The following is a 27,792-nucleotide window of genomic DNA, read 5'->3' on the forward strand; positions in this document are numbered from 1 at the left end:
ACACTGGCTCAGTAGTTGTGGCTCGCGGGCTCTAGAGCGCAGGCTCAGTAGTTGTGGCTCACAGGCTTAGTTGCTCCACCCGCATGTGGGATCTTCCCGGACCAGGATCGAACCCGTGTCCCTTGCATTGGCAGGCAGATTCTTAACCACTGTGGCACCAGGGAAGTCCCATTTCTCTCTCTTTTAACCTATATGAGATGATGAATGTTAACTAAACTGTGGTAATCATTTCACAATATATGTAGGTCAGGTTGTACACCTTGAACTTACATAGTGCTGTATGTCAGTTATATCTCAATAAAACTGGGGTAAAAACAAGATGGAAAATTAAGTTTTAGCCATTGCATAAGCACCCAGGGGCTTTTGTTTTTACTTCTTTTTTATGTTAAATTAAAAAAAAAACTTTTTATCTTGAGATAATTATAGATTCACAGAAAGTTGCAAGAACAGTACAGAGAAGTTCCTGAACCTTTCACACAATTTCCCCCGGTGGATACATCTTATGTAACTATAGTACAGTATCAAAACCAGGAACTTGGGCTTCCCTGGTGGTGCAGTGGTAGAGAGTCCGCCTGCCGATGCAGGGGACTCGGGTTCATGCCCCGGTCCGGGAAGATCCCGCATGCCGCGGAGTGGCTGGGCCCGTGAGCCATGGCCGCTGAGCCTGCGCGTCTGGAGCCTGTGCTCCGCAACGGGAGAGGCCACAACAGTGAGAGGCCCGCGTACCGCAAAAAAAAAACAAAACAGGAACTTGACATTGGTACAATGTGTATGTACAGTTCTTTGCCAGTTTATTACGTGCAGGTCCTGTGTAACCACCACTACAAGCAAGATACAGAGCTACTACCACACCTTAAAGAGCTCCCTCAGCTACCTCTTTATAGAACATCCATCCCCTTTCCCTGACAACCACTAATTTATTCTCCATCTCATCCATTTCGAGTAGAATTTTATTTTGATTTATTTCTAGTTTTTGGAGAGTGTCTCTTTGTGCAGATATTTAGGTACAACATTGTGTATACATAACATCTCAGTTCTACTTGTGTTGACATTACCAGTTTCAGTGAGGGGTAGAAACCTTTCTTCTCTTTAAGTCCCTTTACTCTCCCCTGTTTATAACTGTCTTAAATATTTTCTCTATATAAATTGAGAACTGCATCAGATGATGCATGCATCAGGACAGGGGACGATGGACTGGACCTGGTAGGCTTTGATCTTTTTAGGAAAGAGGAAATAGAAGGGACCACAGGGTCCCTCCTCCCAGCCAGCAGTCACTTCATTTCTCCCTTTTGTTTGTGCAGTTGCTTGAAGTAGAAATTACCACAGTGCTCATCAACTTTTCTAATCTATCCTGCATACAACCACTAACCTTTTGCTTAAACCTTCAGGTATAATTTAGAAAACTCAAGAGAAGGAAAACGTATTATTAAATTATTTTCACTCTTTTGTTCTTCCTTCTTGATATTCCAAGATTGCTTTTCCAATCATTTATTTTTTGCTTCAAAAACTTCTACTAGCTGTCTTTTAAGCGGTGGGGGTTGCTGTTGACAAATTCTCTCAGTTTTTCTTCGTCTGACAATGTCTTGATTTCCTCTTCATTCCCGATTTTCTCTGCATATAGGATTTTTAGTTGACAGTTCTTTTCTTTCAGCACTTGGAAAATGTTGTGCCACTTCCTTCTGACTTCCATGGTTTCTGATGAGAAACTTGATATCATTCAAAATTATTTTTCCATCATAGGGAAGTTGTCATTTCTTTCTGGCTACTTTCAAGATTTTTCTTTGCCTTTAGTTTTCAGAAGTTTGACTATGATGAATATTGACATGGATTTCTTTGGGTTATCCTGTTTGGGATTTTATCAGCTTCTTGAATCTATAGATTTATGTCTTTGCCGTATTTGGAAAATTTTTAGCCATATTTATTTGAATATTTTTTAAGCTCCACCTTCTTCCTCCTCTACTTTTGAGACTCCAATGACATAAATATTAGATCTTTTCTTATAGTCCCACAAATTCCTGAGACTCTGTTAATTTTTTTTCAGTCTATTCTCTCTCTATTGTTCAGATTGGGTGATTTCTATTATTCTTTCTTCAAGTTCATTTTACTATAGAACTCATCTAGTGACATTTTTCAGTGGTTTTTTTTTTCAGTTTTAAAATTTCAGTTTAGTTCTTCATCTGTTTTGTTTCTTTGCTGAAACTCGTCATTTGTTTGAAGTATGTCTGTAATTGCTCATTGAAGCATTTTTATACTGGCTGCTTTAAAATCCTTGTCAGATAATTTCAACATCACTGTCATTTTGGCGTTAGCATCTATTGGTTATCTTTTCTTGCTCAAGTTGAGATTTTCCTGGTTCTCAGTATAAAGAGTGATTTTCAGTCCTGGACACTTTGAGTATTATGTTATGAGACTCTGGATCCTATTTAAATCTTCTGTTTTAGCAGGCTTTCACTGATGCTGTCAGATAGGGGTCAAAGTTCAGGTTCCCCACTCAGCCGCTGTTGACATCCTGGGAAGGGGGTGTAGAGCGGGTGCCTAATTACTGCTGGGCCAGGGTGGGAGTTCAGGCTGCCCACTGATCCTCTGCTGAGACCACCCTGGCTGGGAGGGGAAGGATGCCTTGTTTTTGCCACACTCGTGGCTTCTACTGACAGGATGGAGGAGCACGTTGCTTCTGGCAATGGCGACAGCCCTGACTCTCCACTAAGCCTTCTGACAGCACCCTGCAAGTAGGAGTAGAAGCCTGAGGTCCCCGTTTATCTTGGCTGGCAGAGTATAGGGAGTATTACAGGTTTTTTTTTCTGTGGTTTGACTGGAGTGGAGTAGACTGGAGTAGTCTAAAAGTTTCCTTTCCTAGTCCTTTGGCTAGAAAGAGCAGGAGTACTGTTTTTTTTTCATCTGTACCCATTTGTTTCTGGGTTGCTAGCTTCTCCAGTACTCAGTCTGAGATATCTGAGGCAAAAAGAAAACCATCGGAATCATTGCCATGTCTTTCTATGGGTCCCAAGGCTGCTAGTCAGACTATCTCCCTCTCCACCCTTCAGAGTCTTCTTTTATATATATATATATTATATATATATTATCTATATTATATATATATAATATAGATATAACATATATCTACATGGATATATATGGCCCAGGGTTTTTTTTAGCTGTACTTAACAGAGGGACTGAGGAGACGTGTTTATTCCATATTGTCCTAGAACCACAAGTCCCCAGGGACTTTTAGACCATTTCTTCTGCCTCACCTGGTGAACAGCAGCCAGTGGGGACAGTGTTCACCTGAATTGATGGTGAGCTCCTTCCTCACCCACCTCCCTACCAGCCCAGTGGCCCTGCCTGTTTTTCTGTGATTCTGAGTTTGCCTTCTGGAATTTAAAATCATTCCAGCCTGGTTTGAGCAGGCATTTTCCAGTTTTCTACCACTTGCTAGTTCCCAGCCCCACCATTCAGAATTCTCCCATCAACCAGAGGCCCACAGAGGTTGCTCCTGCACTGTTGCAGGCCAGAACTCTATTCGTGTCTCTCAGGCTGGGGCGCATGGTCCCCTTTGCTACAGAGCGAGGCTTGCAATGCAGCTGCCAAGGAGCCATGGCGCTTCCCCGTTTTTCCAGGGTCAGTGGTCTGGTCCTTCTGACTCAAATGCCCTGCAGTTTGTGAGAGTCCCTTTTAAGTTTAAGTTAAAGGAAAATATTTTGAGTTGAAGAACATATTTTTGGAATACTTTTATTAAGACTCAAAATTAATGAATGATTTAGAAAAAACCCAGTGATCCAAAGTGAGATTTTCAGATGTCTGGGAATATATTATCAAAATTTTCTCCCACTTCCCCATGAGATAGGAAACAATTATTTTCGTTTCAGTCATTCCTAATGAATGATTTTAAGATACCTACCTTAGGGAGATGCAGCAAGAGAGACATTTGTCCAAGTAGAGTAACAACGATGCTTGCACTTTTTAACTTAAAACATTTTTTTATATTTTGAAAATTTTTAGATACACAAGAAGAGAGAGGAGAAATGTACCTTCAATTTAGTAACTAATATATGGTCACATTTGCTTCACATAGTCTTTGTTATTTTTGTCTCTCTTAATTATTTAAAGGAAATCCCAGACATCATTCATTTCATACCATGTACTTCAGAATTAGTTTCTAACAACTTGAACATTTTCTTTATGTAACCACAATGCTATTATCACATCTAAAAAAATAGTGATAATTCTTTCACATCACCTAATACCCAAATTTCCACAATTGTCTCAAGAATGTCTTTTTTTTAGTGGTAAAATACATGTAACATGAAATTTACCATAGTAACCAGTTTTTAAGTATACAGTTCAGTATATTGTGATTTTTTTTTTTGTTTTTTATGGGGAAAAAAAGTTCATTTAATGAGCTCCAGGGAACACTCAGCCTGCTGCCATACTAACTCATGAATTACAATGGATTGTTGGTAAGCAAGACAAGAAAACAGGGAACAAACAAAACAAACAAAACTCAAGACATTGTTCCTTACTGAACTCTTCTCAAATTAGATCAAGGAATTATGGTTAAATGCCTCAGCTGTAAATCATTTCTGCTCCTGGAGAGGTTAGAAAGGGCTTATAATATTTACCCTTTTTTTTCAGACAGAATTTAGGTCTGAGCAAAACCTTTTGTGTCCTCCAACCTCAAAGTTTATTGGGGATGGAAGTCCAAATTTGCTGTCACATGCCATAAAAAGAATCTCATGAGCAGAGGGTCAAACTAATTTTGGAATATATGAATTATGCCCAGTGTTACTTTAAATAGAATTTTTTTCTGAGATATACATTTTAAAGTAATAACTAGAATTATGACTTATAACAGTATACTAGACATATAAGATTTTTAGAAATTTCATGTAATGTCTGAAACATTTATGTTAACATATTTCCATACAAATAACCCAAAGAAATTTAGTATTAGTTGTTTTTTTGTTTGTTTGTTTGTTTTTTTATACTGCAGGTTCTTATTAGTCATCAGTTTTATACACATCAGTGTATACATGTCAATCCCAATTGCCCAATTCAGCACACCACCATCCCCACCCCACCGAAAATAGATGTTAAACTAAAATACATACATTTTTGACTGATCTATATGATTCTGGGTTCTGAAACTTCTACATGTCACATGCGTGATACATAACACACAATGTCAGCCACAGGAGAGCAAAAACACTCCAACGAAGCAAGCCAAAGAAACAAGTTTCAAACAAGGTAAAGTGATGTGTAGACCAGGACTTTTCAATTCTTTCCTGTCATGCCGAAGCTTCCCGCTCCTGAATAACAACACATCTTTCCCTGGCCCTAGACACCCAAGAGTATGTCTCCTCTCTTGGGCATAAGAATCTCTAGAGTTACATATGTGTAGTAAAGAGTGGACCCAGGGCTTCCCTGGTGGCACAGTGGTTGAGAGTCTGCCTGCCGATGCAGGGGACACGGGTTCGTGCCCCAGTCTGGGAAGATCCCACATGCTGCAGAGCGGCTAGGCCCGTGAGCCATGGCCGCTGAGCCTGCGCGTCTGGAGCCTGTGCTCCGCAACGGGAAAAAGAGTGGACCCAGCTGGCATACTCACAATGACCAAATTGTGTTGATCGTACTTTAAACCAATACATCGCTCCACGATGAAGTTGCAATAAATGATATATTTGCTTTCTAGACATGAATGAGATACCTTACTGGATATACTCCAGGAAGGCCAGAGAAACTGGAATAATTTACTGGTGAATTTCTTTCAGGATAGCCCATGATTTATCTAGAATATAATCTTTACATATCTGGATCCTTCAAATTAGACCAAAGGGAAAACCTGGGCTGCAAGCCTCAGTTAGAAGTGTGGTATGCTGCTATGCTGACAACTGGCGCTCCCTGACCTGTATCTTCTGAGACCAGAATGCAGTGTGGTGGATGACCAATTCATGAGTTGAACAAAAGAAGACCTCCTACAGGGCAGTGTATGTGTTCATTACAGGTATGGCACTTAGGGCTAAGTACCATAAGGACTACAAGAAAACAAACAAACAAAAGTAACACATGGGACTTCCCTGGTGGTGCAGTGGTTGAGAGTCCACCTGCCGATGCAGGGGACACGGGTTCGTGCCCCGGTCCGGGAAGATCCCACATGCCGCGGAGCGGCTGGGCCCGTGAGCCATGGCCACTGAGCCTGCGCGTCCGGAGCCTGTGCTCTGCAACGGGAGAGGCCACAACAGTGAGAGGCCCGCGTACCAAAAAAAAAAAAAAAAAGTAACACATGAAGTATATATGATAAGGAGGCACCAGAGTCCAGAGCACGAGCTCTGGAATCACACAGGCTTGGTTTGAATCCTAGCTAAGCCACTACCATCTGTATACCCTGAAGAACAGTGGAAAGTTTAAATGTTGTTTTATCAAATTTCGAAAAAGAAGTGAAGAAAGAACCTATCTGCCAGGAAGAGGGACGTCGTGGGGTGCAGCATCCAGTCGGGTCAGGATCTGCATCCCCTGCTCAGAAACCTTCGCCGCCTGACTCATGGTGATGCTGGCAGCTGAGCAGCCCTGGAGAAGGTGCTTCAGTCTCCAGGCCTCGCAGAGAAGCTGGGGAGGTCCCCGGAGGAGGCTGGCCACACCCTGGCAAGCTCTGGGTGCCTCCTGCACTCAGCTCTGAGCAGGCTCTGGCCTCTGGGCCTCTTGCAGGGGAAGGGCCGGCCGATACATACGCAGGGCTCAAGGTTAGGAAGCTGGTACCATCCAGTCACCTCCCACTTCCTTCCCCAAAGGAGAGGGAGGTGAAGGTCCAAGAAGAGCCCCAAAGAGGCATGGCAAAGATGGAGGATCACACAGAGACCAAAGGGGAGGACGATCGGAAGAGGGGCCACCGTAGCAATCGGGATATACCATTGACATCTAGGCCCCAGGAGACCAGTGGAGTCCTCACTTCCCTCAAGTGCGGTTCTGAGCCAGTGGACCTCCTTCCCGAGCACCCAGAAGACAACTTGAGTGAGAACGCCCAGATGTCTCCAATGAGCTCCTCCTCAGAAAGCCATGTCATCTACTCACATGGAGATCCTGGAGATGTCCTGCCTCCTTGGAAGCCTGAGTCCCATGCCATGGTGGTGTCTGCCCCAACCGCATGCTGCTCCCTGCTGCTGGAGAGGCCAAAAAAAGAAGTGCTGGGTGAAGACCACTGGCCCAAATCACCAGGCTCACTGATGTCTGGAAAGGAGTTGCAGCGTGAAAAATCTTCAGACATCCCACCAAGAAGCTCCTCTTCCCTGGTATCTACCAGCAGTAGGCCCTGCAAGCGGAAGATTCCCCTGCCGCTTTTTCTGCCACTGCCGGGACTGAAGTCGCCCCTGCCGCTGACAAGTGATCGAGGTGAATGGCCCCCTCCTCCTAAGCTTCTGTGCTTAGCTGCTGCCAAAAACCCAGGCACCTTTGTTAACATAGTTAAGTCTCTCTCTCAGAACTAGCCCATTTAGCTCCAGGTTCCTTAGCGCACCTGATGCACTTACACAGCATTTAAGAGATTTACACAACTGGAAGGTCACATCTTTATTTCTTATCGCAGGAGCACAACTTCTGTAAACTTTATTTCTGTCAGAACCTGGCTCGCCAAGCCATGGCTGGAAGAATCTCTGGATACAGATCAGGGGCAGAGAGTCCTCAGGAGCGGCGTCCAGTCCACCCCGCGGAGGCGGTCGGCGTTGAAGTCCAGCAGGCCCTCCCGCAGGGAGGCACGCACGGCGGGCAGAGGCAGCGAGTCCTGCAGCGCGCACAGGTCCTCACAGCGCGAGAAGGAGTCGGCCGCGCTGTCCCGGCGCAGCTTCACCGAGTGATCACGGCCTGAACGCGGCCTCGGGGACGCTGGCTGCAGATACGATGCCCACACCCTCCTGGGGGCCACGGCTCGCCTCCCGGCCCCTCGGGTGCCCATCACCCGGCTGCTGTGGCCCCCCAGCCTGCGCAGGACCAGCGTCGCAGCCAGAAGACGCAGGGCCACGGGCCCCAGCTAGGCCGGCCCCTCCATGCCGCGCTCCCGCGCGGCTTCCCACCCGCAACGCCGGCCGTTGGCGCCGACCTCATCGGCCTCCGCGCCGCCGGCCAGTATATTGTTTTTTGTTTTTTGTGTTTTTGGTCACAATTTTGTACAGCCATCTCCAGAACACTTCATTGTGCAAAACTGAAACTCTGTACTCATTAAACAACTATTTTTTCCGAATAATATTTGAAATTGCCTTTTTAAAAAATTGAAGTATAGTTAATTTACAATGTTGTGTTAGTTTCAAGTATAGCGGAGTGATTCAGTTTTATGTGTACGTATGCATATATTCTTTTTCATATTCTTTAAACAACTCTTCATTCTCTCCTTCGCTCAGGCCCTGGAAACCACCATTCTATTTTCTATCTCTAAGAATTTGGCTGTTCTACATACCTTATGTAGGTGGAATTATATAGCATTTGTCTTTTTGCAACTGGCTTATTTCACTTAGCATAATGTCCTCAAGGTTCATCCATATTGTAGCATGTGTCAGAATTTCATTCCTTTTAAGGATGAATACTATTCTATTATACGTGTATACCACATTTTGTTCATTCATCTGTCAAGGCATACTTGGGTTGCTTACCCATTTTGGCTATTGTGAATAATGCTGCTATGAATATGGGTGTACAAATATCTCTTTGATATTTGCACCCTGCTTTCAGTTCTTTTGGGTTTCCACACAGAAGTGGAATTGCTGGATCATATGGTATTTCTATTTTTAATTTTTTGGGAAATTGCCATACCACAGCAAATGTACCATTTGGGTTTTTTGCTTTGTTTTGTTTTGTTTTGTTTGGCTACACAGTGTGGCATGCGGGATCTTAGTTCCCCGACCAGGGATTGAACCCGTGCCCCTACTTTGGGAGCACAGTTTTAACCACTGACTGGACCGCCAAGGAAGTCCCAGTTTTCTGGGTTTTTTGGTAGTAGCCGTCCTAATGGGTATGAGATGGTATCTCATTGTGGGTTTGATTTGCATTTCCCTAATGATTAGTGATATTGAGCATCTTTTCATGTACTTTTTTAGTCATCTGTATATCTTCTTTGGAGAGATGTCTATTAAAGTCCCTTGCTCTTTTTTTTTTTTTTTTTTTTTTTAGTATTTATTTATTTGGCTGCATGGGGTCTTAGTTGCAGCACGCGGGATCTTTTTTTCTTTTTTTTAGTTACGGCATGCGAAATCTTTTTTTTTTTTTTTTTTAGTTGCAGCATGCGAACTCTTAGTTGCGGCATGTGGGATCTAGTTCCCTGACCAGGGATTGAACCTGGGCCCCTGCATTGGGAGCATGGAGTCTTAGCCACTGGACCACCAGGGAAGTCCCCCTTGCCCATTTTTTAATTGGGCTGTTAATTTTTTTGTTGCTCTCACATATTTTGTATATTGACCTCTACTGGATATATGACCCCAAAATATCTTTTTATAATTGATGTGTTTGAACCAGGATCCAACAAAGTCACACTATATTAGTATATTTTATTGTCTAATCTGGAGGAAATCCCTGTTCCTGTTTTTTTCCCTTGCCCTTGACTTGTGGCAGAATCCAAGTCCATTGTCATGTAGATTTGTAATTTTGTATTTTACCTTTGCTGCTGCCCTCCAAAATTTCCTGCTTTTGCCTTGGATAATTTCATCAGTGAATTTTCCCTTTAGGAAAAAGGATTTCTCTATGAAAAGTTCCTAGGGGACTGAAACGAAAATGAGAAGAGGAAGCTTTCTCGGTATCTGGGAACCTCCCTTTGGGGAGGTGGGCACTGGAGGAAGGTGAGAGGGGTGTGAGGGTTAGATGAGGTTGAGCTGAGGGCATTCAGGTCACCATCTTGACCTGAGAGAACAGGGGCTTTCCCCATGACGTGACTGGTGTTGCCCAGAGAGCCCTCTCCATGACCAGGAGTGGACCCAAAGACTGTCCCCCCAGCCATGGGGGCACAAGGCAGATCCCAGGGGCCCTGCTGGGACCACACTGAGGCTTTGTTCCCAAGGGGACACTGGAGAGGAATGTCTGGCCTCAGGGGGACTTTCTAGGAGTCCTGAGTGTACAGAGGCAAGGCTGGGAAGCCTCCAGCATCCAGGAGGCTCCGGAGCCAGGACTTGGTAACAGAGAGACCAGTGAGAGAAAAGCTGTGGTGGCTGAAAATATCTGGGCACTCTAAAAGGTCACCAAGTTATCTCTGGGATTAGGATTATGGGTATTTTTTTCTTCATATTTTCTAATTTTTCTCAAGTGAACAGTAAAAAAGTAGGGCATTCTATTTAAAAATAGATCAATCCTTTCAGGATTAACACAGATATGCCCAAGGATGGCCATTACTGGTAACACCTGCGTTCTCCGGAGATCTGTGATCTGGAGTGGGGACTCTCCAGACTCTCCTTGGAGCCTAGGAGAGAAGCCCCTCCCGCTGGCCGGGCCAGGACCCCGGAGTGTGACACAATCCTCAGACCAAGCTTGGCAGAGGCAAGCAGTGTCCCCCGTCGGTAGCTGAGCTGTTGTTTACAGTTCTGCCTGCAGCCCTGGTGAGGCTTGGACCCTGTGAGGAGGAGGCCCAGCCTTAAGGAAGTTCCTGGCAAACCCACTGGAACCTACCCAAGGGCCCAGTTTCATGTACCCAGGAGAGTGTTATCCCAAGTTACTGCTTCCAAACTCCTTCCAGACACAAATGAAACCTGTTACTCCCAAAGTAGAGAACTCTTTATTATAAACCTAGGATACAGAAGGGGAAATTACAAACTGAGGCATTCCTTAGCTCTCTTTGAAATTCTCACAATGAATACAAACAGGTGTGAAAGATATATTTTTTTTTAAGTTGTGAATTTTTTTTTTTGTCTTTATTGAGTTTGTTACAATATTGCTTCTGTTTCATGTTTTGGTTTTTTGGCCCTGAGGCACGTGGGATCTTAGCTCCCCAGCCAGGGATCGAACCCACACCCCCTGCACTGGAAGGCAAAGTCTTAACCACTGACTGTCAGGGAAGTCCCTGAAAGATACTTTCTTGAAAGAGTTTTAAAATACTTCGCAGTATCAAAGTGGGGATAGGTACCTAGTAGCTAAGTACTTCATCAAGATCATGCAGAGAGGGGCCTCCAGTCCCTCTTGAGACCCTGAGGGAAGGTACTTGGTTTGCCCCAGCCCTTGCTGGAAGTGGAGCAGAGAAGGCATACATTTGCTATTAGATTTAGGGTCCTGGGTCCTATCCTGGCACAGAGACCTGAGACCAAGACATTTTCTCCTTGAAGGAGAGCTTAAGGGAAACCAACGTACACATCCCCCAAGGAGGGAAAAACAGCTGTCACAGCTAACTTGCTCTGTGAGTTCAAGCAGCTCTTTCCTTGCTCTGTGCTTCACTGAAGGCGTAAATGCTGGCATAATGGGTCCTTTCCAGAGTCTGGTTCCAATGAAGAGGGAAAGAGAAAAAGAATACAAGATTGTCCCATCTTAGTCCAGGGTTAGGCCCCCTCTGTGGTGGGACTGTCCCACCCAGCTGTTCCTGGCAGCTGTATCCAGGGAAATGTGTGCATGAAGATGCCTGTATGTGTGTGCATGAGGGTGCCTGTGCACATATATATGTCTCTGTGTGTAAGCTTGTATGTGTCCATGTGCCTACAAGCTTTGGGGCAAGAGGCTTTTGTGTGGTCACTGTTTGTAAACTAGTCCCAGCAAATAACTTTGTAAGGCAATTAAGTACAGAAGATTGGTGGGAAAGTTCTCTGTGGTGGCCCAGGGAGGAAGGCTTCCTGCTCACACCACCACGGTGACCTAGCTCCAGAACCCAAACTTGATGGAGGTGCCAGAAGACGGGATCCCATCTCATGCAGGGCAGAGCTGAGAGCAGGACCACAGGCACTCGATAGGTGGAAGTGAAAAGCAGCCCCAGACGCTCAGGGCAGTCTCTTGGGGACTTATCACAGGGAAGGTGCACAGAGGCTGGGAGGAGTCAAAGAGGCAGATGAGAGGTGGACCCTTGGGGAATCAGGCTCAATGTAGGACCTCCCTATGCTAGGCCAGGCTGCTTCCCCATCTGTCCCCTGGGGCAGGAGGAAGTAGGATGTGAGGTGGGGCAACAGGGCCCCAAAGCATCCGTAGGCGCCATTGTGGAAGCAGCTGCCCGAGCAGTGCCATGGTCCCAGCAGTGGCCAGCACGTTGACCAGGCAGCTAGCTCTCTCTCAGGCAAGATTTGTCTCCTGTCCCCAGGAGACTCAGAACAGTGCTTCACCGTTTCCCACAATCATTTGAACACAGCTACTGCCTGTTCTCCTCACCCTACTTAGTTCTCAGGTGGAGAAACTGAGGCCTAAGATGTGTGGATGGGTCAGAGATGGCTCTTCTGGTCTTCCTCTTAGTCCCAGCTGGCTCTGGTTTTTACTGTCCTGGCTGATAACAGCAAGTGGGCGTGCCACTTGCAGCCACATGTTCTATGCAGGACATGAGATGTGATGTCCAGATATGTACAATGGCTGCAGCTGTTTCTGTGGAGTTGGCATGTCCAGGAATCAAGAGGCCAGAGGAGCACAGATTCCCCATACAACTGCAGGTGAAGGCAGGGGTGGAAGTACACGTACAGGCAGACAGATGCACACACACCCAGGGGCTCAGGGCCATTCAGGGCAGGGACAGGGCCTTGGCGAGGCGAGTCCAGAACCAGGACTTGGTGCAGGGGTTGGTGTAGTCGCAGACAGTGATGAACCGCAGGATGCTGGGGAACTCTTTCTTCATTGACTTGTACTTGATGGGGATCAGTCGCTTCTGATGGGCACCTGCAAGCCAAAGGGTACAGAGCTGGCACCAGGCTCTCACAGTGGGATGGGACCAATCCTCAGTCCAGGGGTTAACAACATCCCTCTCCCAACTAAGCACCCCTGGTATATATTCACCCACACAAAGGGCACTCATGTGCATGCACACTTATGTGTAGAGACCTACCCAAGTTCCTTGATGCTCTATCTGTGGCCCTTGGTGAGGGAAGGCTGGCATCTTGAGGCCCCGCCCACTTCTCTGTGGCAAGGGCAGGGCTGAGCTTACCTGGAGAGAGGCTGAGTGCAAACTTAGTCTGGAAGTCACATTCCTTGCTTTGCAAGTAATCATCAGAGACAACCACCACCATCCGACGGCACCTAAGGGAGAGTGGGCAGGCTATAGGCACTGTGGTGACCTAGTTCAGCATACCCCCAGAGGACAGCCTTGGGAGGAGCCCACTGTGCCCAGGCTAGACAAGGTCCAACTGGGAGGATCCCTAGCAGGGCTTTGTACACCCACCCACTTGCCCCCTGGCCACCTAGCCAACCTCTTTTCAATGAGTTCACTGGCAATGGACCAGACGCAGGTGCCAGGCAGGACGTCGCGGTCAGACACACACAACTTCAGCCGATGGTTTGTCTGTTCCAGCTCCCGGATCATCTCCTGTACAAACTGGATATCGCTGGGGCAGTAGCAGATGAAGGCATCAAAACGCTCAGGCATTTGCCCTGGGTGCAGAGCACAAGGGTGACGGTCAGAGCCCTGCAGGAAGGCTGCGGAGCCCAGCCAGGTGCCCCCAGCCTAAGCGACCGTGACCCTGGACCCTACAGAATCCTGAGATGACACTATTCAGAGCAAGTGCCTTTCCCAGAAGCGGAAAGATGAACACCTCCTTACCACCCCAGGCCAAACCCTAGGTCGACCATGAGATAGACACCTCATTTCATGAAAATCTCATACCAAAACCAGAGGTAGGACTTTATTATTCCCATTTCTTAGGAAACTGAAGCTCAGAGAGATTAAGTGACTTGCCCAAGGTGCCACAGTCCATCTGCTTTCAACATCCATGCTTTTAACACCACAATGTCCTACGGCCCAAGGGGGCAGTACTGGGCCCTTACCCAGGGGGTCATCGCAAATGGTGATGCCCGCCGGATCTCTCGTCCGAGGGATGCTGCTGTCTACAGAGTCCACCTGTAAAGGCTTCTCAGATGCCTCCTGCTGCTGCTTCAGAATATACTTTTGGCAATCCTCCTCTGTGGGGAAGAGACAAGGTGTGGCCAGCTCCCCGCAGGTACCCCACGCCTCTACCCACGGTCAGGATCCAGCCCCTGTCCCACCTCCCTGGCTGTGTTGTCCTCCAGGGCTTCTCTAGCCCAGTGGTGCCATCCACAGTTCAACAGCTCTGAAAAGATGAGCTTCCACCTGGCTCTGGCCATCCTAAAGGGATGTCAGTGGTGTTCTGGCCATGAGGGAAGCCATCAAGGTCAGGCTTGTGTCTCTATCCCGTTGCCCTCCACTCCCCCACCCCCCACCTCCCCGCTCCGGGCTCCTGAGAATAGAACCCAAGGTATGCTTCTTCTAGGATCCATGGCTGATGTGAGCAGGGCATGTAAGAAGAGCTCAGGAGACCTGGTGATTATGTGCAGCAAGGGCAGCAGCCCCAACCAAGTGGGCCACTGTCCCCATGCCTGTGCAGGTATGTGTCAGCAAGTAGCAGGAAAGGGTGCATTTTCCAGGGACCTGAAGTTTCCAAAGACTGTCAGCTTTCAGTCCCTTACCTGCCTGTTGCTCTACATACTTGAAGCAGTCCCAAGTCCCCCACAGAGGACCCCTATTCTGACTCCTGGTCCTATGTGAAAGCCTTTGTCTAAGTTGTTTCCTTGTGCCTTTCCCGGCCTTCGCCTTCTTTCTCTAGTCCCTACCTATCATCCCACGTATTGAAAGAGGGAACTGGTCTTGCACGGTTCCCCCTCTGCAGGCTGCCTCCAGTGTCCCCCTTGCCACCCCAAAACTACTCCCGTCCCCCCACCCCGCTCTCCCCGCCTCCAAGACAGGAAAGGTGGGACGGATGCTGAGGCCAGTTATGGTCAGCCCCTTCATCCCCACCCCAACCTCGGATATGAGGCCCGGAAGGGGGCGTCCTCACCGATGCTGGGTCCCAGTTCCATCAGCAAGTCGTCGCGGCCCAGCTTGCCGAGCAGCTCGAGCAGGCGGCCCACCGAGGCGCCGGGTCGTCCCTGCCAGTCGTCCAGCAGGCTGCCCGTGGGGTCGGCATGCGTCTCCAGCCGCCGGATCTCCAAGTACTCGAAGCCCATCTCCTCCGCCAGCGCGGTCCAGTCGGCCGCCACATGCGCCCTCAAGTTTAGGAAGAGCGACAGGCGGCGCCGCACTCGCACGTTGAGCGCTGCCAGGGGCAGGGAGGACATAGAAAGGGTGGGGGGCGCGGAGCCCGCGTCCAGGCCTCCTTCAGCCATGGCGGGCCGTCATGCAAAGGCGCGTCGTGGGTCTGTGCTTCCTCCTTAGCCTACCGCCACCCCTCCCACCCGGCCCCGCCCCGCCCCGCCCCACCGGTTTCTCTTTCGAAGCGACGCCCCGCCCTACAGTCTGGAGCCCCAGTAGATGTGCGGAAGTTGGGGGCGCCCCACCCCTGCCCTCGGGATCTCAGGGGACTGGGGGTGTGGGGACCGGCAACCTACCTTTTAAGGTCTACGGAGCTCCACCTATCTGTCCAGGAGGGTCTGGTGCGGCAGTGGGACGATGACCTTCCTTCCGGGGTTATAGGAAAGAGGTGACTTGCTCTTTGGCATCTGGTGGACTTACATCCTTTCCATTAGGGATCTGAGGGGTTCATACGGTCCTGCCGTCGAGGATGGCGGGGAAGGGGCAAGGGGACAGGCATCGGCTCTGCCTCCCTCCACACCCCCTCCCCCTAATTCTGGTAGAGCACCCAATCCTGCCCTTAGGAGTATGGGGAATCCCTGGCTGTACACCCAGAGTTGGAGGTGGAAAAGGGCATATTGCCTTCTGAAGCCAGAGGCATGCCACGGCCCTGCCCTTGAAAAGTGAGGGGCACGACCCCACCCTCCGTGTTTGAGGGTAACAGGACACCTTGGCCTTCCTGTCTGAGAGAAACCCAGTACTACCCTCTGGGGTCTAGGGAAAACATTGCCATTGGGAGTCAAGCGGGCACCCGGCCTTGCTTTTTAGTGGGCAGGGGACATCGTCCTGACCTGGGGAGCTTTGGTTCATTCACTCATTCAGTAGGTATTTATTGATCACCTATTAAGTGTCAAGTATGTTGCAGGCATCCTGGATACAGAATCCTTCTCTGACTTGGCGGAAACCCCAGCCTAGCGGGGGAGGTGGGCACTAATCAAATCATCCCAAATGACTGTAAAATTGGTTAAAAAAAAAAAAGTATGATACTCTTTCTCCAGATAGGGGGCTTGTCATATCTCCGGCACGTTTGTACAATCCGTTCTCCTGCCACCCCAGTATCCCAAATTCCCTCAGTCTTCTCGAAAGACTTCCCAGGAGAGCCCAAGCGCGTCGGGGTAGGCTCTGGGGCATCTCGGAATTATTTAGGTCCCCCAGCTTGGGGGAGACAGCAGAGAAGACTAGGCAGGGGGAAGAGGAATTATAGTCGCTGGCCCCTCTTTCCCGGCAAGAAGCTGTAAGTGGAGCTCCTGACAAACCTGCCTTCTGTTTGGTGGCGGGCAGCGGGCAGAGTTGTAGGGAAAGGGACCCCTGGCAATGGTGAAATTTGCTTCAAGATACCAACGGGGCTCTTGAAGACCCGCCTCGGGTTTGGCAGTAGGCGGGGCTGCAAGTGGAAAGGTTTCCTGTCTGTATTTCTAGGCGGGGCTTCAGAAAAACCCACCTCCTGGTTGGCCGCCGCCTGAGGCTACTGTAGGCGGGGCTTTGAGTGGAAAGACCCTCTTGGGTTCAACTTTAGGAGGTTCCGTTTGCGGCTAGGGGCGGGACCTCAGGCAGACTCGCCTTCTGGTTGTCTGAGGCGGGGAGGTGGGCGGGACCTTAGAGGGAAGGGCCAGTCAGACCCGCAGGGTTGTGGGCGGGGCTTAGGATAGAGGAAGCGGGTGGTCAGAGGTACGGTTCAGCGCCTGCGCGGGCGTTGGTCTGTTGGTTGCTGCTCTCTGCTTCTGGCTGGTTGGGGCTTTACCCTGCCGAGCTACGCGATGCGGAGGCTGCAGGTGGTGCTGGGTCATCTGAACCGCCAGCCCGCTTCGGGCCCGGAGCCGGAGCCGCGGGCCGCGCCGTGTTGGAGCGGCGCTCCGCGGAAGTCAGCGGAGGATGTAGTGGTGGTGCATGGGCGGCGCACGGCCATTGGCCGATCGGGCCGCGGCGGCTTCAAGGTGAGACCCCTGGGCTCGGGCGCCGGGTGTGAGATGGCGGCCCGGGGCGGGCTGGCGTCTGGCTCCTCTGTTCGGTAACGCTCGGCGTCGGTGGTGGCTCCGCGCCCGAGTTGGACCGCTCTGTCCCTCTGGGGGTGGGGCTGGGGGAGCTGGGATCTTGGGAACCCCGAGCACCGCCGCCAGCCGCGCGCTTCCCGCTGCAGGACACCACCCCCGACGAGCTTCTCTCCGCCGTCATGACCGCGGTTCTCCAGGACGTCAAGCTGAGCCCGGCCCAGCTGGGAGATATCTGCGTGGGTGAGTGCACTACCCGGGCCCTGCGCTCGGTTTTCGCCTTCCCATTACGCCGAAGCCCTCCTCAAACACCAGGCACTTTCCAGGTGTTTTCCCTAATGGGAATGTCGATGGACTTCACGCAGCTGACTGTAATCGTCCCTTTCGGGCTATAGACTCCACCGCCCCACCCCCGCCTCCAGGCATTTTCTGTGCCTGCTCCAAGCACATTCTGCATATTAAGTATGATAGAAAGCAGGGATCTCAAGTGACAGACATTTCAACGCCAGGGTCTTGGCGCAGGAGTTTGAGAACACCCTAAGAGACAGGAGGCTAGGGTTCTCTACCCATCCTGACGTACTATCTATGCCAGGGTAGAACAGAGGGAGTTTGGAGCATCAAAACCCACCTAGTCCAGCCCCGCACTTACAGATGGAGAAACTGAGGCAGATGGAGAAACTGAGGCCTGGGGAATTTGCAGGAGAGCTTGGACCTGAATCCAGGACCTCTTGACCTTCAGTCCAACCCCTTTTCCCCAACTCTGCTCCTCTAGCCTGGAAACATAACATTATATGGTAAGAGTCACGTCACACAAGGGTCAGCCCTAGATGGGGGATCACTGTTCCACCCCTGGAGTGCCAGCAGGGCTTGGTGGAGGACACTCAGGGGAAGGTGTGCATTTCAAAAACACTTTCCTAACTGACAGAACTACTTTTTCAGACTTCAAGCTTTGCACTACATTCTTCTTTCCATGTTACCTTTTAAAGGCAGGCGACCTCCCCAGTGTGTGCTGATTTGGAAAAGCAGGTTGCATGGGCAAGGGAGCTTGGGCCTCTCAGGGACTGGATCTAGTGTATGGCCAGGACAAGCTGCTGTATAGCTGGCTGCCCCTGCTCCAGACCTTGAAATTCCACTGTTTCTGAAGGAAGATCTGGAATGCCCCCCTCTTGGTAATCACAGCTGTACCTTAGTGCCTGGCACTGAATAAAGGTTTGTTGTCCACAGGAAATGTGCTTCAGCCTGGGGCCGGAGCATTAATGGCCCGAATTGCCCAGTTTCTGAGGTAAACTTTTCCAGTTCTTGCTCTGGGTTGGCTATTCACGCTCTTCCTTGGGCTCAGGTCCCAGAGAACTCAGCCTGTTGGGGGGAGAAGATCAGGATTGGACACCAGACCTGGACACAGCCAGGGTCCTCAGCACCCTGCTTTTCTGGATGCTGCCTTTCCCCTACTTTGAAGGGAGGGTGTGTTTACCAGTGCTGAGCCAGGACAGAGGGCCTTTGGGACTGGAGCAAAAAGTTCTTTGTGGTCTGATTTTTCTTAAGCCAAAATCAGCTTGTTGCTTGTGAACTCTGTCCTCTTGTCAAGTAAATAACCAGGTTGGCACACTGAAGAGTGATTTTGAGCTTTTTAAACGCTAGCCCATCAGCAGAGGCTTGGGGACAGGGCAGAATCTTGGGGTGAAGGGTAGCCCAGAAGGGGCCCTGATGAATTGCCCTTTACCACTTGCTGTCTTAAGACAGGGAGGAGGTTTAAATTATTTTCACGTGTCGATTTAAGAGCCACTGAGCTGTGTACTCCCAGCTTCGTGGAGAAGAAATAACAGGAACATGAACTAGTGAAGGAACAGGAAAACTGACAAAACCTGTGGAGACTAGGAGAGGCTCAGACTGCTTAGCCTGGATTTCAAAGATTCCAGCGATTTGGCTCCAGATTTGACTTCCAGCCTAATCTACCTGCTGCTTCCTCTTTCAACCAGCCTGTCTGCCACTGCCTTCCCTCAGCTGGTCTTTCTGTCCCCTTGCAGTACTGTCCCTACCTCCCCTCTCTGCCCTAGTTAAACTCTGTTCAAACACAGTTTCACCATTTTGACCAGACTTCTCTGAGTTCCCAAGCTTAAAACGAGGGCCCATTCTTTTTCAGTCGCTAGCCACGTGCTTCCTTGTGATGTGCTTTGCCATCTTGCTCGGTTATTGTAGGCTCTGCTAGTTAACTCACTTTCTGTGTGTGGTTGGGCGTCCTTTAGGGCTCTGTATTATAAGCATGTCGGCATCCCTCCAGTGGTGCCTTATACCAAGTAGGTGTTTAATGAACACTTGGTGGATTGGGTGAAGGGGTGGTAACTAGGTAGTAGAGAGTTAGGGGACCTGGGAAGGGTTAAACGGGCTACAGGGACCTAGGAGACTATCCACCCAAGAGGGTCTCAGCAGAGCCTGGCCTGGGCACTAGCCCAGAGGTTCCCGACCCTGGCTGCATGCCAGAATCAGCAGAATCAACAGAGTGCTTTCACCCCTGAGGTTCTGAGTCCATGGGTCTGGGGATTTCCCCAGGGCTTTGTACCCTTGGCCAGCACAGGTTACACTGGCAGAGGCAGCCTCACCAGCTTCCAGGGCTGGAACCAGCGTGAGCCTGGGGGAACCCGTCAGAAGAAGGGATGTTAGAACACCTAGTACCCATCAGGGATTTTTGTCCAGCTGGGAACAGCCTTTCCAGAGACAATGGGAACATAAAGGCCATGTGGTTACTAGTAAGGCTGAGGAGTGGGGATGGTTTCTAGCCTCATACTTGAGACATTTCTTTTTTTTTTAAATTGAGGTATAGTTCATTTACAGTGTTAATTTCTACGGTACAGCAAAGTGATTGGGTTATACATATATATACATTCTTTTTTTATATATTTTTTTCCATTATGGATTATCACAGGATATTAAATATAGTTCCCTGAGCTATACAGTAGGACCTTGTTGTTTATCCATTCTATATATAATAGTTTGCATCTGCTAATCCCAAACTCCCACTTCATCTCTCCCCTACCGAACCCCCTTGGCAAAAACAAGTCTATTCTCTGTCTGTGAGTCCATTTTTGTTTCGTAGATAAGTTCATTTGTGTCATATTTTTAGATTCCACATGTAAGTAATATCATACGATATTTGTGTTTCCCTGTCTGACTTAATTCACTCAGTATGACAATCTGTAGGTCCATCCATGTTTCTGCAAATGGCATTATTTCGTTCTTTTTATGGCTGAATAATATTCCGTTGTATATATGTACCACATCTTCTTCATCCATTCCTCTGTTGATGGACATTTAGGTTGCTTCCATGTCTTGGCTATTGTAAATAGTGCTGCAGCGATAGTTGGGGTTATGGTTTTCTCTGGATGTATGCCCAGGAGTGGGATTGCTGGGTCACATGGTAGTTCTATGTTTAGTTTTTTAAGGAACCTCCATACTGTTCTCCATAGTGGCTGTACCAATTTACATTCCCCCAACAGTGTAGGAGGGTTCCCTTTTCTCCACACCCTCTCCAGCATTTATTGTTTGTAGATTTTTTGATGATGGCCATTCTGACTGGGGTGAGGTGATACCTCATTGTAGTTTTGACTTGCATTTCTCTTAACAATTAGCGACGTTGAACATCTTTTCATGTGCCTGTTGGCCGTCTGTCATACTTCAGACATTTATTTTGCACTGGTTCTCTGTCTCAGCCACAGGCCCTCTTCTCTATTCTTCATGGGAAACAGGGATATACAATTTTAATTTTTGAATCTTCAAAGGAAGAGAAAGAAGGACCTCTGTGGCCCAACCAGCCTTCTCTTGCCTTTGGGCTGTGCATGGCCTTGGATGAGGAGAATCACAGGGTGGAAGGGCATGTGATTGTGGGGCACTGGGGAGCAAGCACCTGCAGAGATGAGGTTTGCCCAGTGTAGGTCAGGCCTGGAGTAGGGGCAGGGCTGCTGGGTTTGTTCCCTTGGGCTTTCTGTCCCCTGAAGGGGCAGTCGTGTTGGCCAGGAGCACAGGCCTGCTTTCCCTGAGTGCCTGGCAGGGGAGAGGGGGCTGACTCTCTGGTCTCACTTTCTGTTTCAGTGACATCCCAGAGACCGTGCCTTTGTCAGCTGTCAATAGACAGTGTTCGTCAGGGCTCCAGGCGGTGGCCAGCATAGCTGGTAAGTTCTGACTGGGTGGGCACCCAGTGCCGCGGCCTGGCCTTGGTCCTGGCTCCTCGGGTTTGGGTCGTCAGAGTCACTGTCTGCTGGGCAAGCAGTAAGGATTTCTGACAGGACCATAACCACAGAAAGCCTGGAGGAGAGCCCCTCACCGCACCCCTAGCCTTTTCTGGACACTCCTGGGTCTTCCATCTCTGAGGCTGGGGCTGAGTCCCACTTAGAGACCAGGTGGGGAAGAGGCTCTCCTATTCCCAGGACAGATGGACTCTGGGGAAGGATGTTTATGAAATGCTTTTGTTGCAGGTGGCATCAGAAATGGGTCTTATGACATTGGCATGGCTTGTGGGTAAGAATTTTTTCCTGCTGGAGCTTATTAACCAACTTGTAACAGTGAAACTAATGTTCATCTGAGTTCTCAGAGGCCATGATTTTAGAATTCTCCCTTGGCTCTTGCAGGCACTTAGAAGTGGTCCCCAGCTTTGGCTGCTCGGGAACCGCTCACATCTCTCAGCATCAGAGGAAGTGGGCTGTGAAGAGCTTTCTTTCTTGGAAATCTGTCGGGTGGGAAATGTGGGCAAGCATTGTGAGGAAATACGGCACTGGGTTTCTGTCTGTGGCCCTTGTTGATTCATGATGGCTGCTGAGAGGAAGAGCAGTTTTGCTTCCCTAGAGCCAGGGACAGCTGCCTGCTGTAGAACTAGTTTGTTCATTTCACAGGCTGGCTGTCCCCCACCCTGGCCAAGATGGAAACTTCCAGCTGCCTCCTGGGTTCTGAGGGACACGGTCAGATCTGTGGTGGTTTCGTCCCCGTCAGCTGTGACTCCGTCTTTAGCTGCAGCATGTGGAGCCCAGCGAGGGGAAGGCTGGGGTGGGCGTCAGGTGCTGGCAGCCTCGGGGAGGCCAGCAGCCCCAGGATCCTGACGTGCTCCCTCTGCCTCTCATTTCTCTCCATAGCATTTCTCGATTGGAGCCCTGCTGGGCCGTCTCAGAGCTGTGCCAGTTGGCACTTGCTGTACTGCCCTGTGTCTGCAGTTGTAGATAAACCCAAAGACCAAACTGCAGGGACTTTGGCTGGGCAAAGGCCACTGCCCAGGCTGCCCTCTGGTTTCTATCTTACTGGAGGAGGGACGGGGGTGTGGGTGACCTGAGGAGAAGGTTGGAGCCTTCATGCGTTTCTTAGAGGGTATCTGAGTCCCCAAGCAAATTAAAGACCATGTTACTAGGGTATTAAGGATTTGGGGCCAGGACATTCCCTCATGTCACAGGCTGACTGTTCCCCATAGACTGTGATCATGATGAGTAGCCCAGGATATCCTAGGTGGCAGTGGGCTCTGAAGCCAGACTACCTAAATTTGGATCCTGGCTGAGTGACCATGGACAAGTTAACTCAGCTTCTCTGAGCCTGACACTGTTCAAAGTGCTCTTATACCTGAAAAGACTTTTTTTGTGTGTGTGTGGGGGCGGGGTGGCCACACTGCAGGGCATGCAGGATCTTAGTTCCCTGACCAGGGATCGAACTTGTGCCTGCTGCAGTGGAAGCGCGGTCTTAACTGCTGGACAGCCAGGGAATTCCCAGAAAAGATTTTTATAATAGCGCTGGGCACATGAAAAGCGTGCAGTCAAGGTTATGTGTTATCATCCTTTGAGGCCTTATATTCTGCCACCTCCTGGAAGCCCTTTTGATCACACTAAACTGAGATCGCATGCGTTTCCCTGGTCTCCTAGCACCTCCTGGTCTACGCAGGTCGGCTTGCTCTTTGATGTGCAGCTTTTAAAACATTTGTCTCTTCTCTCCACTGAATTTGTGGCCCCTGAGGGCAGGGCCCGGGCTTGTTAGACGTGTTTCTCGTGTTTCTCCCATGGTGGCCAACACTAGGCTGCTTTCCGTGGGACTGGCTGCAGGACCAGTTGTGCTGGGAAGCGAGGCCCTGCCCAGGCATGTGGATTGTGCAGCGGTGGGGGCGAGGGTGCAGCTGGGGCTCAGCAGCCGTGCACCCCCAGCTCTGTGCTGCTGGCCACGGTTCCCAGCGCTTGCCAGACGCAGAGCTCTCCGTGGGGAGTCCCGCTGATGATCGCCTCCTCTTCAGGGTGGAGTCCATGTCCCTGGCAGACAGACAGAACCCTGGAAATGTTACCTCTCGCTTGGTGGAGAAGGAGAAGGCCAGAGATTGCCTGATTCCTATGGGGTGAGCGCCCACCGTGGCTCCGTGTGCCTGTCCCCGCTCAGCTCCCTGCCTGGCCCGGAGCAGGGGTGCAGGAACTTGGATTATCTTGTGGCCTCCCGCCTTCGGCCCTGGTCTGCTCTGCAGGGACTCTGGGCATGGGACTTAGTGCTGGCCCTGACTTCCGTGTCCTGAGGCCCCCAGTCCGCTCTGTGCCTCTGGGTTTCCAAGCATGGCCCAGCCTGTCACTCCCTCCCTGAGGGGCTCAGTCACACAAGGCATGATGGCAGCTGCACCCTAAAGCCTTGGAGGCCTAGAAAGTTGAGGAGGCGGGAGGCTGTTGCTCACCGGCCATGCTGGTGAGGGCCCTTGGGCCCTGTCAGTGCAGCATCAAAGGTGCTGCATTCGCAGAGCAGCTAAGCTCTGCATCCAGGGCCACCCCCGGGGTCCGTGGGCAGGGAGTCGTGGCTCCTCTGGACGTGTGAGGGGATGTGCGGCTGCCTCCACATCCAGGGACCATCTCCGAGGAAAGCCTGTAAAGCCAGAAGCCCCGGCCGAAGGCCGCTCTGTGGCTCTGGGCTCCCAGGATGAGGGGAGGCTCCAGCTACAGGGAGCAGAAAGCTGGGTGTGGCCTTCCCAGAGGGGGACTCGTCTCCCACGGTAAAGCACTTTCCTTGAGGCACAAGTGAAGCTGGCCAAGCCAGTTAGTGCCCCACCCACGCCCTCCTGTGTGCTGGTCTCTGGTGAACAGGCTTCTTAGAGGCCAGCGTCGCTGACTCCCTACCTGTGCTCCGCCCTGAGTCGTCACTACTGTCACTGTGGCACAGACGGGCCCCACGGTTCTCTCCTGCCTGCAGCCCTGGGGCCCGTCCCCAGGCTGCCTGGCTCCACACTCACTGTTCGTTGTCTGTGTTCTAGGATAACCTCAGAGAACGTAGCCGAGCGGTTTGGCATTTCACGGGAGAAGCAGGATACCTTTGCACTGGCTTCCCAGCAAAAGTGAGTGCTATTTGGGGTGAGATGTTTAAAGGGCTGGAGAGTGAGGTTTGGAGGCTGTCCTAAGTGATCTCAGGTGGAGCTGCCCTTAGGCTACCACTGGTTTCCAAGCCTCTACCTCCCAGAAGGGGGAGGTGGGCAAGGGCCGGGGGCCACTGTGCAGTTAGCACCGTGTCCCATTACGGTCTGTTTACTTTGAGTGTCTTTCCCTAGCTTGGCCTCGGTTTCCCCATCCATTTATTGAGAGTGTAAGGAGGGCCAGGGCTCTTCTCTAGTTGGCTGTGGTTTGGTGATTAGACATGGTAACCACAGGCTTCTCTGGATAGCCTGGAGGGTGGAGCCGGTGCTGCCGGGGACCCTGGCATCCCTGAGTCTGGGGTAGCATCCTGAGGCAGAGACTGGGGACACTGAGTCAGTGGTTCTTAGCCACTTGGGCGCAAGTAACCATTTGAGAATTTGGTGAAAGCTGTGGCTTCCTCCCCATGGGAATGCCCATGGGCCCTTACATTTTGCATATGATTGCAAGGATCACCCTAAAATGCCCTGTGCTTCTACACTGTTTAAATACAAAGATTCATCCAGTAGTTTGTTATATGGCATTTTATTTTGACATTTAAAAATTTTTATTTCACTAACAAGTTTGTGTTAATCGTAAGTGTCACTCATGCAAATTTTACATAGATATATTCAGGGTAGTATATGTCATTTTAATCACGTGGAAACATGGGGAATGGATGGAATTGAGCGACGGGAGGGAACAGAAAAGCTGGCAGAACCCAGCACAAATATTCCTGGGGCTCCAGCCTCAGTTTGGCTTAGTCCCTCTTGGGTGAAGGTCTCAAAGGGGAGCCGCCACTTCCAAACTTCCCCCTCCCCTTTGAGGTTGGGATAAGCCAGGATCTGAAGATCTAAGGCTGATGGCCAAGAAGTCCCTGTAAAGCCCTGGGCTTCCCACTCCCAGGGCAGGTGGGGTAGTAGGGGACCCTCTGCACTCCCCCCGAGGTGAGTGTAACCCCGCATTTAGCAGCCTGAGCTTGCATGTCTGTCCCAGAGGGCAGGGCAGGGCAGGAGGCCTCAGGGAGGGACCCCAGGAAGGAAGGTAACCCCATGGAAACCTGAGCCTGGCTGTCCACGGTGCTGGCAGGGCAGCCAGAGCCCAGAGCAAGGGCTGTTTCCAAGCCGAGATTGTGCCTGTGACCACCACGGTCCGTGATGACAAGGGCACTGAGAGAAGTGTCACCGTGGCCCACGATGAGGGCATCCGCCCCGACACCACCCTGGAGGGCCTGGCCAAACTGAAGCCTGCCTTCAAGAAGGGGGGCTCTACCACAGCTGGTGAGACTGGGCTGGGGGTGGGGTGAGGAGGGGGCTGCTTCCATGCTGGGTGTTCTCCTCTGGGAGCCTGGAGCCACCAGGCAGGGTGGACGTGGAAGGTCTGGACCTCCTCGGAGCTGCCCCGAGGCCTCCTTAACCCTGTGGTTTGCCTCTAGGAAACTCTAGCCAGGTGAGTGACGGGGCAGCTGCCATCCTGCTGGCCAGGAGGTCCAAGGCAGAAGAGTTGGGCCTTCCCATCCTTGGGGTCCTGAGGTCCTACGCAGTGGTTGGGGTCCCGCCTGACATCATGGGCATTGGACCTGCCTATGCCATCCCTGTAGCTTTGCAAAAAGCAGGTAAGATGGCTCCTTCACACCCTAGGTTTGGATCCAGCCCCTGCCTCTCATGCTGTTGCCAGAGGCGGGTGCCCAGGGTGGGCCTGCGGGTGCCGCAGAGTGAAGGTGGGGCACCCCGACCCCTTCCTGACCCCACAGCTGGGACCCGCTCACCCATCTGGAACAGAGGCAGACACACTGGGCAGCTCAGCCTCCAGGCCATGTATGGCGCAGGGCCCCAGGGAGTCTGAGAAGCCTGCTAAGGGGCCGCTGGGTCAGCTCAGGTCTTTTCCGCTTGCCTGCAGGGTTGACGGTGGAGGACGTGGACATCTTTGAGATCAATGAGGCCTTCGCAAGTCAGGTGAGCCCCTGTTTTGCATTGTTGCCTGGGCCGCCCAGTTGGAGGCAGCGGGGAGGGTGGTGCGGGGGACTGGGGAGGGAGCTACAGCTGATGCTCAGCCTCCTTCCAGGTCGTCTACTGTGTGGAGAAGCTGCAACTGCCCCCTGAGAAGGTGAACCCTCTGGGGGGTGCAGTGGCCTTGGGCCACCCGCTGGGCTGCACTGGGGCACGACAGGTCATCACACTGCTCAATGAGCTGAAGCGCCGCGGGAGGCGGTAAGGCTGGCCCCCGTCGGGGGGCAGGGGCGGGGGGCCCAGCTGGCGCGCCTGATGGGGGAGGTGTACGCGCCCCCACCCACCCGCCCCCCACACACTCCGAGCCGAGGAGATGGGGCCCTGGCCTGCGGCAGGCATCGGCCTCCATGTGCGCACGCCTTGGCGGGCCGGGACCACGTGCCCCGAGGTCTGGCATCCTGTGCCCGTGAAGGCCTTGGTCCACCCAGCTCAGCCTGGTCCGGGGAGAGCTTGGTGGTTGGGCTTCTGCCCTTTGTGCCTTCACCCAACCAGCACATTTTGCTTCCACAGGGCGTATGGGGTGGTGTCCATGTGCATCGGGACTGGCATGGGAGCCGCCGCCGTCTTCGAATACCCTGGAAACTGAAGGAGGCCCAGCCCAGTGCTCTGGCAGTAGCGCTACAGACGTGACACCTGGGGAGTTCCAGCACTGGTGGGAGTGGCAAATCAAGGCACTTCAGCTAAGTTGGCAAATGTGAACACTGATGAGACAGTATGGGAGTGGGTGAGGTGTCGGGCTGCCGTCTGTCGGGCCCCTCTAGCCGAGACAGGCAAAGTTGGCCTGGGTCACCCAGCCTGCAAGGCCACCATGTGATTCCTGGGGGAAGGGGCCTGTGGATGCGGAGTGCAGTAAACATCTTAAATGCATTACCTTCCCTTAGTGGCTGTGGTTTTTTCCCCCAAGAAAGAGCCAGTTCTTGCTATGCTGGTCCTGCCTCTGCTGAATCTGAATAGTGACTCTTTTAACTAACTAACTGCCCTGGTCTCCACAGGGGCATGGCCGACCCTTTGTATTAGCTCTGAGGACACAGGGCACAGGGCCTGGAAGTGGTGGGGTGGTGGGGGGAGGGTCCCTCCATCCCAGGAGCTGTTCAGAGGTCCTCCAGTAGGTGCCCTTGCCCAGTAAACCTGCTCCATAGCTCTGGGCCGTGTTTATTTCCAGTATTGGGGGTTGAGGGCAGAAGCTCAGAGCTAGTAGG

At 51.0% G+C, this 27,792-nt stretch overlaps 3 protein-coding genes across 8 annotated transcripts in view; 1 reads left to right on the forward strand and 2 right to left on the reverse strand.

Moving 5' to 3' along the window:
* Positions 1-10,716: 10,716 nt before the first annotated feature.
* Positions 10,717-15,332, reverse strand: MYD88 (MYD88 innate immune signal transduction adaptor). Of its 3 annotated transcripts, none has more exons than XM_082639262.1 (5): positions 14,928-15,330; positions 13,900-14,034; positions 13,326-13,506; positions 13,064-13,155; positions 10,717-12,798 (listed from the first exon to the last, which is right to left on the reverse strand). In XM_082639262.1, exons 1-5 carry the CDS (start codon positions 15,253-15,255, stop codon positions 12,644-12,646), a joined length of 891 nt encoding a protein of 296 aa, XP_082495388.1. In that variant the 5' UTR covers positions 15,256-15,330; the 3' UTR covers positions 10,717-12,643. The 3 variants fall into 3 exon arrangements, with proteins under 3 accessions (XP_082495388.1, XP_082495389.1, XP_082495390.1); XM_082639263.1 differs by having other exon boundaries at positions 12,634-12,798; positions 13,345-13,506; positions 14,928-15,332; XM_082639264.1 differs by having other exon boundaries at positions 12,634-12,798; positions 13,064-13,106; positions 13,317-13,506; positions 14,928-15,332.
* Positions 15,333-16,822: 1,490 nt separating this feature from the next.
* On the forward strand, positions 16,823-27,460 carry ACAA1 (acetyl-CoA acyltransferase 1). Of its 4 annotated transcripts, XM_082639258.1 has the most exons (12): positions 16,838-17,154; positions 17,358-17,451; positions 18,433-18,490; positions 21,292-21,371; positions 21,675-21,717; positions 23,459-23,557; positions 24,452-24,532; positions 25,674-25,864; positions 26,020-26,199; positions 26,484-26,539; positions 26,649-26,794; positions 27,104-27,460. In XM_082639258.1, the coding sequence occupies exons 1-12, from the start codon at positions 16,978-16,980 to the stop codon at positions 27,177-27,179; spliced, it is 1,281 nt and encodes a 426-aa protein (XP_082495384.1). In that variant the 5' UTR covers positions 16,838-16,977; the 3' UTR covers positions 27,180-27,460. The 4 variants fall into 4 exon arrangements, with proteins under 4 accessions (XP_082495387.1, XP_082495385.1, XP_082495386.1 ...); XM_082639259.1 differs by lacking the exon at positions 23,459-23,557 and having other exon boundaries at positions 16,830-17,154; XM_082639260.1 differs by lacking the exon at positions 26,020-26,199 and having other exon boundaries at positions 16,836-17,154.
* A 133-nt stretch (positions 27,461-27,593) lies between these two features.
* DLEC1 (DLEC1 cilia and flagella associated protein) overlaps positions 27,594-27,792 on the reverse strand; it is an 86,013-nt gene continuing 85,814 nt past the window's right edge. Inside the window, 1 exon segment of the mRNA XM_082639269.1 lies at positions 27,594-27,792. Coding sequence (XP_082495395.1) covers positions 27,685-27,792 — 108 coding nt within the window. The 3' untranslated portion in view covers positions 27,594-27,684.

This window comes from Mesoplodon mirus (genome assembly GCF_964341445.2).
Source record: "Mesoplodon mirus genome assembly, chromosome: 12".
In the NCBI taxonomy this organism is placed as follows: Eukaryota; Metazoa; Chordata; class Mammalia; order Artiodactyla; family Ziphiidae; genus Mesoplodon; species Mesoplodon mirus.

Coding starts and splice junctions, on each gene's coding strand:
- MYD88 (XM_082639262.1), bottom strand. CDS start 15,255: ATGGCTGAAGGAGGCCTGGACGCGGGCTCCGCGCCCCCCACCCTTTCT. Junction 13,507..13,899: donor CATTTGCGATGACCCCCTGG/GTAAGGGCCCAG, acceptor CTCTGCACCCAG/GGCAAATGCCTGAGCGTTTT. Junction 13,156..13,325: donor AGTGAACTCATTGAAAAGAG/GTTGGCTAGGTG, acceptor ACTCTCCCTTAG/GTGCCGTCGGATGGTGGTGG.
- ACAA1 (XM_082639258.1), top strand. CDS start 16,978: ATGCGGAGGCTGCAGGTGGTGCTGGGTCATCTGAACCGCCAGCCCGCT. Junction 17,155..17,357: donor CGGGCCGCGGCGGCTTCAAG/GTGAGACCCCTG, acceptor TTCCCGCTGCAG/GACACCACCCCCGACGAGCT. Junction 25,865..26,019: donor GGGGGGCTCTACCACAGCTG/GTGAGACTGGGC, acceptor GTTTGCCTCTAG/GAAACTCTAGCCAGGTGAGT.